General features: G+C 40.5%; 1 protein-coding gene across 1 annotated transcript; it reads left to right on the forward strand.

Annotated features, from left to right (window-relative positions):
• The first annotated feature begins 6,545 nt into the window (after positions 1-6,545).
• Positions 6,546-7,448, forward strand: LOC131631210 (uncharacterized). Its single transcript, XM_058901992.1, has one exon. It carries the CDS (start codon positions 6,546-6,548, stop codon positions 7,446-7,448), a length of 903 nt encoding a protein of 300 aa, XP_058757975.1.
• The last annotated feature ends 4,409 nt before the right edge of the window (positions 7,449-11,857 follow it).

Raw genomic sequence — 11,857 nt, forward strand, 5'->3', positions numbered from 1 at the left:
TTCGTCACAATCAAACCGAACCGGCAATAAAATGCAGCAGCACAAAAAGAAGCTATAACAAAAACCTGCAAGAGTCACTGAAGAGGATCACAAAAAAAAACTCAGAAAAAGAAGAGAGAATCGATAACTGAAAAAAGAAAAATCATAACAAACTCTTGAACCGATTCTCAATCTCCAGCTCCATCATCAATTTTCAACCACCGCCTCTAACCGAATTGCTCTCTTCATCCTTGAACCAATCGTTCTTCCACTCTTCATCAACCGGAACGGAAAAAAGGCATAACAGAAACCTAACAAACTCATCCCTGCATCTACACTACCTTCATCTTCTTAACCTCTCCGATTCAATCACAAAACCTTCATCTTCTCCACACCTCAATTCAATCATCACCAGAAATCAAATAGAAAAATCAGAAGAGGAAAGTGGCGTAACAAAATTCATAACAGAAAGAGGGAGAACTGTAACGGACTCACCATCGCTTCAGTCTTCATCAACCTTCATCATTTCGCCACGAAACCTTCATCATCTTCATCTTGCTTCGATCCCTAACCTTCACTTTCACCGTTACTTCTGCAGATTCATCAACATCTGAGAATCTTCAAGTCTCCGCCACGCTTCGATATCCTCATCGGCCTCAATGCTTCGTCCATCAACAACAAACAACCTCATTAACGTCGCAACCTCAAGGACTTCCGTTTCAAATCGTCATCTTCACCGAAGCAACCTTCAGACATCGTTCTCCGACCACGACGCGTCGCCGTTTTCTCTGCAAATCTCGTCAAACAACGATTCAACTATCGCCACATCATAATCACCAATGACAAAAACGCAGTAACGAAACCGAGAGAGATTGAGGCGGAGAGTTTGATCGGAGAGAATGAGAGGAGAGATATTTGAGACGAGGGAGGGAGACGTGTATTAGTTCGGTTCCCTTTTGTGGCGGCCAGGTTTTGATCGGAGGAGAAGGTTTATCTCCGGCGCCGTTTCGTCGTGAAAGGGAGAAGGGAGACTTGATGCGTCACAATACGTAAACCCTAATCCCTTTTGATTCTTTTGATATTATGTGACTGTGATTAGTTGAGTTAATTGAGATTAATGAGAGTAATTTGAGTTAATTGTAAATTTGATTAACAAATCTGGACTATACACCTTGGGCCAAACGAATTGCTGTTCATACATCCCCATAGGCCCGCAACTCATCCATTTTTGGCATAAAACATTCAAAACTGAACAAAAACAATCATTTTGGGTCTGTCTATTGGGCCAGCGCCCCTACCACTCCTTGTACCACTGATCTCAATCTGAACCCCCCTGATTCAAGTTTCTTAGGTGTTTAAAATTGAATTTTGTATATAATTTCATCCTATTATTTTCTAGATGATAATGACATGAAACAATTGTTTTTTTTGTTAAATTTTTGCTTGATAAAAAGAATATAAAAATATGTAATATTTTGCTTGTTAGAATTTAAATGTTTTGCTATATTGTTTAGTTTTAATGCTTTGATAAAATGCTATAAAAAAATGATGTTTGATTAGCTTTCTCGCATTGATAAAAATAACCGAAAACATGTAATATTTTGCTTGATTAGACTTTAATTGTTTTCTTACATAGTTTTGTTCTATTACTTTTAGTTGAAAATGTCATAAAAAAACAATTTAATCTTGTTAGATTTTATCTTAGAATTTACTTAGAATTTAATTTCTCTTATTCCCTATGGCGGTGTGCGTTTGCCTTGTTATTACTGATTTGATTGTTGAGATGTGCGAGGTACTTCGAGAGAGCCTTTGATTGTGATTCGTTTGCTTCGTGTTCCACTTTATTTGTGGGACATGAATTCGATTCCGGTGCGATTGATTTGCATCGTGTTCCACTTTATTTGTGGGATACGAACTTCTTCCTGACGCGATTCACCCGATCTCTCATTCATTGAGATGTATATTCCTGTATTGTCTGGCTTGTGTTTCTCTTGCAGGTTGCTTATGTGGTTATGCTCGACGCGTGCCACATGTCGCTTGTGATCTACTTTCACGACGACGCTTTCTGACTCACTTTGCTGGATGATGGCTTACGCGAAGTATTCCAGACTTCTCTGCTTACGCTTGCTAGCTCATTGCGGATTTGCTATCCGTTTAGTATTGTCTCCTTGTCCCTTTTATCGCTTTCCGTATCATCCTTTAACATGAGAAGTAGGACCTAGACATGCATCTGGCCAAGCCCTCGAAAGAGGCTCTGTTTTTGTTGGTGTGTTTATATTTGTGCTTTGCGGCAGGGAGTCACGGTGTAATAAGTCCTATATGGCACTCCGTTAAGTCCTCATGGAAGGCACGCGGAAAGGGTTAGCAATCAACCCCTGCCTAGTCTCATCGAGTCCGTTCAGTATGCGCACGCCATGCGTTGCTCGCTTCTTAACCTGCACAAGATCTTGTTATCGAGTATGTCAGGAAAAGGGTTCATGCAGCCGGACCCCCGCCTTTCTTATAGCTCGCGTCGCTCGACGTTGATGCTCGGTGTACGCACGCACCGTTTTCCTTTACGATCCGTGATGGCTTGGTTGCTGAGAGGGGTCCGCCTTCTTGTCTATGGCCTGATCATTTTCACGAGGTCTAATGTTTGGTTGACTTGGGTTGAGTTGCTCCCCTTGGCTATGGCGGGACCGCTTTTCTACCATTCGTTCAGTACCGTTGGTTTGTTTGCTTTACGAGTGGATGCTCGTTTGTGTGATCATTGTGTGCTTTTGCCTTTTCCCCCGTAGGTTGATAGCTTAGCTTAGACTTGTACCCTTTGTATGATAACATTAGGTAGCAAGCTTTCCCCCTTAGCTTAGGTCTTCCTCATGCATTCTTTAAAACACAAACCACACTCTTTGATTTTATTTTCTTAAGAACTTGTTATTTCCGCTCCATTCCCAAGCATAAGCCTCCAAAGGTCGAGCAGCGGAGTGTGAATGTAACTCGTTCACCTAAAAAACACAAAACAAACGGAAATTAGTTAGCCGAGCTACGGTAGCTCTGATTCTGCAAAACAGATACGTAGGCAGCGGGGTAGGGCCCATGCGAGCACAATCCTTTTTTTTCCCTACATTCTGCATTCATTTTAGTCCAGATTAGCATAGATTTATTACACACCCATAGATTTAGACACTAGCGTGGATACCATCGAGTACGATGGGCGCGAGGGGTGCTAATACCTTCCCCTCGCGTAACCGACTCCCTTACCCTTTTTCTCTGGTCGTGAGACCATTGTTTTGTTTTGTGGTATGCTGGCATTCCCTTCCTTTTCAGGATAAATATGTTAGTGGCAACTCTGTTAATTTTCGCGGTAGCGACACCAGGCCCAATTAGGAGACTGCCAGGATTCTTAGGCGGAAATATCGGAGGTGCGTGAGTGCTCTCCGTCCTAGTCAACCACTCCGAAGTTCAAGGGAGACACGGTCTTTTAGGGACTATGTGGCCTCCGCATTATTCGGGGGGTTAGATGTGAAGGAACCCTACGAGGAGAAGGGTCCTCGGCATAGGGCCATGATCGGTCACGATTCTCACTATGTCTTTGTCACTTTCCTGATGATAATCCAGGTATTTTGCACTGCTTAATGTCATAGTATAATCTTTTTAAGCTGTTTAAGTAGTTTTGTTTGTTTTTGCAAGTTTTATCCGTTTTTTAGTTTTCAAGTTTATTTTCCTATTTTATGCGTTGGTTTTGTTGTTTAATGGTATTTCAGATCTAGGGAGATTCTTCATGCGACCCAGTGCAAGAAATGTCGGAGGTAAAGAGCAAGATAAAGAAGAAAAAATGAAGTCAGTGGTGCAACACGGGCGCCCGTGTTGAGTAACACGACCCGTGTTGCTGAGCATGCAAGGAAGAAGGAAAAGTGGAAAGCAGTGGTGCAACACGGGCACCCGTGTTGCCTAACACGACCTGTGTTGCTTCTACTGAGCGCAAGTTTGTTTTTTGAGATCCAGAGGACCAACACGGGCACCCGTGTTGCCCAACACGGGCACCCGTGTTGCCCAACACGACCCGTGTTGGCTTGTTACGCAGATTGTCATGTTTTTATGATTTTCACTCAAAAAGTGATCCAGAAGGGCATTTTGGTACTTTCCGACTTAAAAAGAAGGGTTTGCAATATATAAGTGGAGGATTGAGAAGAGAAGAGGTATCTTTTACACAACCAAAGGAATTGAATCTGAAGCAGAGCAACGTATGAGATTATTGGAGAAGAGAGATCATTCATGAGCAAGAGCAATTGAAGATCACAAATTCCCCGATTATCTGTAATGTTTAACTTTGATACTTTTGAATTTCTTTTGAACAATATGAGTAGCTAAACCCCCCAATGCTAGGGGGTGTCCCTGATTTGGTTTGTAATGACTTTTGATATTCTGATTTGATCGACTTCATGTTTATGTTATTCAATTCAATTTTATACTGTTTTTAATGCCTTCTTTATTGGACCAATAAAGATTGTTATGTGATCAACAAGTTGCCGGATCGCAATTGTTAAGGTTTGTATTAAATTGAACCATAGTAGATATCACCTAGGACTAGGGATACCCTATGGTCACTAAGAATTCTTGATAGAAAACAAGCTTGGTTTTATCTGTTAGCTCTAAGGACTTAGGTTTATAGATGAAAAACCAAAGGTTTGCCCAATAAGGAGTTAGGGGCAAACACTCTAAAGATTTAGTAATTGAATATCATGAACTTGTTGAAAAGATCTCAAATAAGAATTCAGGGTTATTACAGAGCAAATTACACACCTTACCTTGGCATTTACTCATATCAGTGAAAAAGGCTTAAATTTACTTTCTGCTATTTTTATTTTAAATTTAAAAATTATAACTCAATAAAAAACACCAGTTGACTTTTTATTTAATTGAATAATTATAAAACTTATATTCCAACGCAGTCCTCAAGATCGATACTTGGTTTTTAACCTTTTATTACTACTTCGCAAAAATAGTACACTTGTTATTTTTCCGATCAAGTTTTTGGCGCCGTTGCCGGGGACTTCCAAATATAAGTTAAATAATAATTCAATTGAATTTTTGTTGCTCTGCAACCAAAATTTTATTTTCTGTTATTTGAATTGCTCATACTAATATTCATCTAATCTTTGTATGCGAGGTAAGGCCTCAACTGAACTTCTTTTTGACGCAGAACCAGAAAGGTTATTTCGAACAAGACGCCGAGAAGCTAAACAAAGGGAACTGGAAGAAAAAGAAGAACCGCTGATAGTTTCAGATCCCGAAACAGAGAAGACTAATTCAATACATTCTGAGCATTCAGATTCCGAATCTGAAACTATGGCCGAAGACCCACCTCCTGTGGAAAGGCTTTTAGGTGATTATGGAGGAGCAAATGCACCTCTTGGCCGGATGACAATTGTTAACCAACCAGACAATGTTGCCCATTTTCAGCTACACCCGGCAACAATAAGACAACTTGAAAATAAACCATTCTCTGGAAGGATCAATGAAGATGCAAATAAGCACTTACCAAGGTTTCTTACTATGACAACATCATTAAAGATAGAGGGGCATTCTGAAGAAGCCAAGAAATTGGTGATGTTTCCATTTACATTATCAGACGATGCTGAAGAGTGGTTCTACTTTTTACTTGCTGGAAGTATCACAACTTGGCAACAAATGGAGACAACATTTTTGAATGAATATTTTCCAGCTTCTGTGTATATCCGCAAGAGATATGATATAGTTAATTTCAAACAGAAGGAAGGAGAATCACTTGGAGATGCATATAAAAGATTCAAGCGGTTGTTGGTTGCATGTCCTACTCATAACATGGATGCAACCGAGCAAATGCAGAATTTTGTGAATGGTCTTAAGCTTAAGACTAAACAACTAATTGACACAGCTGCCGGTGGCTCAACGAATTTTAAAACAGCCACTGAGATAAAGAAGATCATTGATGCTATTGCAGCAAACGAACACTTAGAGCTGTATGACTGCAGTGTAAACCAACCAGAAGGATTAGTTGATTTGAAGTTGACGAATCAAGTTGTTAAGATGGAAGAGCAGATCGCAGCTGAAGTTGAGCGTAGAATGAAACAAATGACTCTTGAGAAATAAACGGTGGCTCAAGTTCAGCCGGTTCAACCTATTCAAGCAGTGAATTGTGAAATATGTGGAGGGCCTCACTTTGCCGTGCATTGTGTAGCAACAACCCAGCAGGTGGAAGAAATCAACTTTTTGAAACAGAACAACCCTTACTCTAATACTTACAATCCAGGATGGAAGAATCATCCGAATTTCTCCTGGAAAGATCAACAAGGGAACGTTCCAAAACAAGGGGCTGCTCCTTATCAAAGTCTTCCACAACAACAACAACAATATAGGTCACCACAACAACAACCATATCAACAGCCGTATCAGCAACCACAACAATAATTCCAACAACAAGGGCCAAGAAAAGCAGATTGGGAGATCGCCATTGAAAAAAGGCTGCTCAAAGCTCCCAATTTCAAGAAGAAACAAGAAGTAATTTTCGGAATACAGGAGCATCAATTAAAAATCTTGAAATTCAGATGAGTCAAATAGCACAACAATTGGAAAGCCCTCAGCAACCTGGTGCTCTTCCTAGTGCCACAGTTACGAATCCCAAAGACCATAATAATGTGAGCGCTATAGTAACTAGAAGTGGTAAAGCGAAAGAAGTTGTTGAGGAGATTGCTGAAGAAGGAGAACCATTGCTTGAAGTGGACGTAGAAATAAAAGAGAATGAAGCACAAGTGGAAGACTTAGATGTGTTGGAACCAACAACTAAAGGGAAGACTAGGGAACAAAAACCGGAAATCAAATTACCCTTTCCAACAAGACATAAGAAGAAAGGGCAGCACGAGAAAAACTTTCAAAAATTCTTGGAAATGTTTAAGAAACTTGAGTTGAACATACCATTCCTGGAGGCGTTAGAACAAATGCCTACATATGCCAAGTTCATGAAAGATATCATCTCAAAGAAAAGGACAACCGATTGTGACCCAATTATTATAACTGAAACTTGTAGTGCTATTTTGCAGGGTATGAAGATTCCGGTGAAGAAGAAAGACCGAGGCTCTATAACTATTCCTTGTACTATTGGGGATAGATCATTTAAAAAGGCTCTTATTGACTTAGGAGTAAGTGTTAGCCTTATGCTGCTATCCATCTACAAGAGATTGGGAATTGGTAAAGTTCAAGATACAAGAATGACACTCCAATTTGCAGATCATTATGTAAAAAGACCGTACGGGATAGTAGAAGATGTGCTCGTAAAAATAGATAAGTTTGTGTTTCCAGTGGATTTTGTAATTTTAGAGATGCCAGAAGATGAAGAAATTTCGATCATTCTGGGGAGACCATTCTTAGAGACCGGGAGATGTTTGATAGACATAGAAGAGGGCATGATGACCTTGAAGGTGTATGATGAAGAGTTAAAAATTGATGTGTGAAACACCATGAAATACAAAGAGGATGTTGCTACTAGTCAACATATTGAGGTGATTGATCAAATTGTTCAAAATGAGAATACTTTGAAGTCACAACAATTTCCTTTAGAAAGAGTGTTGAGTTTATCAATTTTCAACGAAACTGAAGAGGTCGACGAAGAAGAGATAGAAGTGTTGAATATGATGGAGACAAAACCTTTCTTTAAAAGTTCTAGACAAAATCGGTGGGAGGATTTAAGGCAACCATTAGTAGAGGAAAAGAAAGATGAACCAAAGAAAGGGGCTGAATTGAAACAACTACCAGAGAATCTCAAATATGTCTTCCTAGACACAGAAAGAAAATTTCCGGCTATCATAAGTTCAAAACTTGAAGTTATCCAAGAGAACAAACTTGTTGAAGTTCTGAAAAAACACAAAGGGGCCATGGGATGGTCGATTGACGATTTGAAAAAGGTATTAGTCCTACGGTTTGCATGCACAAAATTCTCATGGAGGATGATCACAAACCGGTAGTCCAACCTCAACGAAGGTTGAATCCCGCAATGAAGGAAGTAGTTAGAAAAGAAGTGGTGAAACTATTAGATGCGGGGATGATCTACCCTATATCTGATAGTGCTTGGGTAAGTCCTGTACATGTAGTGCCGAAAAAGGGAGGAACTACAGTAATAAAAAATGAGAAAAATGAGTTAATCCCTACAAGGACAGTAACAGGATGGAGAGTTTGCATCGATTACAGAAGGCTAAATCTGGTGACAAGAAAGGACCACTTCCCGTTACCTTTCATAGACCAAATGCTAGAAAGGTTAGCGGGTCATGATTACTATTGCTTCCTCGATGGGTATTTAGGGTATAATCAAATAGCGGTCGCACCAGAAGATCAAGAAAAGACGGATTTCACTTGCCCGTTTGGTATTTTTGCCTATAGAAGGATGCCATTCGGGTTATGTAATGCTCCAGCTACTTTTCAAAGATGCATGCAAGCCATCTTTGATGATATGCTTGAAAAGCATATGGAAGTATTCATGGACGACTTCTCAAATTTTGGTAAGTCTTTTGATAATTGTTTAACTAATCTTGCTCTTGTGTTAGAAAGATGTCAACAGACCAACTTGATCCTTAACTGGGAGAAGTGCCACTTCATGGTGCGTGAAGGTATAGTGTTGGGTCACAAAATTTCCCACAAAGGAACAGAAGTTAACCAAGCAAAAATAGAAGTCATATCAAAGCTACCGCCACCAATGAATGAGAAAGGTATTCGAAGTTTCTTAGGACATGTGGGTTTCTACCGCCGGTTCATAAGAGATTTTTCTAAAATATCTAAACCCTTAACTACTCTGTTGGTTAAGGACAGGGTCTTTAATTTTGATAATGAGTGTACCGTAGCATTTGAAACAATTAAGAAGAAACTAGTTTCGGCACCAATTGTTGTGGCCCCAAATTGGTCTCTCCCTTTCGAGATCATGTGTGATGCACGTGACATTGCAGTAGGGGCGGTTCTAGGACAGCGTAGGGAAAAATTGTTACATGTTATTTACTATGCTAGTCATGTTTTAAACCCTGCACAGATAAATTATGCAACAACTGAAAAAGAGTTTCTAGCTGTTGTTTATGCCTTTGATAAATTCAGGCAATATCTGTTGGGTTCCAAAGTTATTGTTTACACTGACCATGCTGCTTTGAAGTATCTTTTTGCCAAACAGGATTCTAAGCCAAGGCTTTTGAGATGGATCTTACTCCTTCAGGAGTTTGATGTGGAGATTCGTGATAAAAAAGGATGCGAAAACACAGTCGCAGACCACCTTTCCCGAATGTCACCTATCGAGGAAACAGAGGAAAAACGCCCAATACAGGAGGAATTCGCAGATGAGCATATCCTTGCTGTTAGTGGTGCACCTTGGTTCGCCGATTATGCAAATTATTTGGTAGGTGGAGTAATTCCAGAAGATTTTGATTCTAACCGCAAGAAAAAGTTTCTACATGATTGCAGGTTCTATTTATGGGATGACCCTTTCCTATACAAGAAAGGGATAGATGGTTTGGTCAGAAGATGCGTACCAGAAGAGGAACAAAGGGATGTACTAAAAGCATGCCATGACTCAGACTATGGGGGACACTTTAGTGGAGATAGAACTGCTGCGAAAGTCTTACAATTTGGGTTATATTGGCCGACCTTATTCAAGGATGCTCACCATGTTGTTCGAGAATGTGACAGATGTCAAAGAACAGGTAACATCTCAAAGCGAAATCAGATGCCTCAGAATGCTATGTTGGAAGTGGAACTGTTCGACTTATGGGGGATTGATTTTATGGGACCGTTCCCACCATCCTTCGGGAAGAATTATATCTTGGTGGCAGTTGACTACGTATCAAAGTGGGTGGAAGCTGTAGCCTTACCCACCAATGATGCGAAAGTGGTTGTGACTTTTCTCAAGCATAACATCTTCTCTAGGTTTGGAGTACCCAGAGTGCTAATCAGTGATGAAGGTACTCACTTCTTAAATAAATTAATGGAGAATTTGCTAAAAAAATACAATGTGAAACACAAGATCGCCACCCCATATCATCCTCAAACAAGTGGGAAAGTCGAGGTTTCTAACAGGCAAATAAAACAAATTCTGGAAAAAACTGTTAGTGCCTCTCGCAAAGACTGGTCGACCAAGCTAGATGACGCTCTCTGGACATACAGAACAGCGTACAAGACCCCGATAGGTATGTCTCCGTATCAATTGGTGTATGGGAAGGCATGCCACTTGCCGCTCGAACTCGAACACAAAGCGTTTTTGGCCACCAAATTCCTAAACTGTGATTTTCTGAAAGCCGGTGAAGCTCGAACAACTCAACTTCACGAACTGGAAGAGTTCCGCAATCAAGCATACGAGAATGCCAAAATCTACAAGGAACAAACAAAAAGATGGCATGATCAGAGGATTCAGAAAAAGGAATTGTGGGAAGGTCAATTGGTATTGCTGTTTAATTCCAGGTTGAAACTTTTCCCTGGAAAGTTAAAGTCACGATAGTCAGGACCATTCCTCATTCACAAAGTATTCCCTCATGGAGCAATAGAATTAAAAAATCAAACCAACGGGGATACATTTAAAGTGAATGGACAGCGGGTGAAGCCGTATTATCAAGGACAAGAAAGTGGCCTGATTCACAGTGTTCGTCTTACAGGATAAGATGAACGATCGTCGAGCCAAGCGACGTTAAACGAAACGCTTCGTGGGAGGCAACCCACGGATTTTTCTAATGTATTCTCGTTGTTTTCTGTTATGTGTGTTTTTTTAATGTTTCAGGAAAAGCTAATCCCAGTGGTGGTCACAAGGCGAGGAAAAACAAGGAAAAATGAAGAAAATTTTTGTGAAGTGGAACCAGGGGTGCAACACGGGTGACCGTGTTGTGGGACACGGGCCGTGTTGCCCCAGGCGAAATATGAAAAAAAGAAGAGAGAAAGGGTGAAAACAATGGAGCAACACGGGTGGCCGTGTTGCACAACACGGGCCGTGTTGCGTCCACTGGGAGCAAGCTGTTTTCAGAAGAAAAAAAATCAGTGAGGCAACACGGGCCGTGTTGCTTGTGCGTGAAAATTTTTTCAAAAATTTTTATATTGGCCCATGGACCCCACCCATCCCACCTCTTTTCCATCCAATCAGAATCGAATACCCTCCTTTTTCTTATTATTTTATTTCCTCCTTCTCTCATAAACACTCTTCTTCAACCTCTCTCTCTCTCTCTCTCTCACAAAAACCTAAACCTCCATTAAAACAAATCTTAAAGCTCTCAACTTTCCCTTCTACACTACTCCAAACCCACATCAACCTTCACAAAAGTTATTCCACTCCTCATCCTCTTCAACCCTACGGTAACTTTTTCTTCTAATTCATAAATTTTTCATTTTGTATTTTGTTTGTTCTCTCTCTTGTAGGTACTCATCATGCCACCAAAGAAAAGAACCAACACGGGTAAGCAAGTCGCTGAGTCTGCAGGCACTCGCAAAAGGCCGGTCCGCCAATCCAACCCGCGTGACATTCTCTTTGAGGACCCTAAGCATCACCAAAGATATTTGAACCATGTCAAACGGAAGCTCATCCCCACAAGGTATATCTGTGAAAACACTATGAATACCCTAGGCATTAAAATCGAAACTGATAGGCTATTTCATTCTGTGGGTATGCAAGAATTTATGTATATGGAGGCACCATCCTATGAACGCCTCACTCTTGAGTTTCTAAGCACAATAGAGTTTCATTTAGAAAGAAAATGGAACGGGTCTATTAGGTACTTCTTTGGTACTCTTAAGTTCCGCATGTTTAACCAAGCTCATGAGTTAACCGTAGAGGAGTTAGGGGGTATCCTCAAATTGCCCATCTATGGACCGGGGGCTGTTCCGGATGAATTCCCGGGACAACAATTTT

Source organism: Vicia villosa, unplaced genomic scaffold (genome assembly GCF_029867415.1).
Source record: "Vicia villosa cultivar HV-30 ecotype Madison, WI unplaced genomic scaffold, Vvil1.0 ctg.000790F_1_1, whole genome shotgun sequence".
In the NCBI taxonomy this organism is placed as follows: Eukaryota; Viridiplantae; Streptophyta; class Magnoliopsida; order Fabales; family Fabaceae; genus Vicia; species Vicia villosa.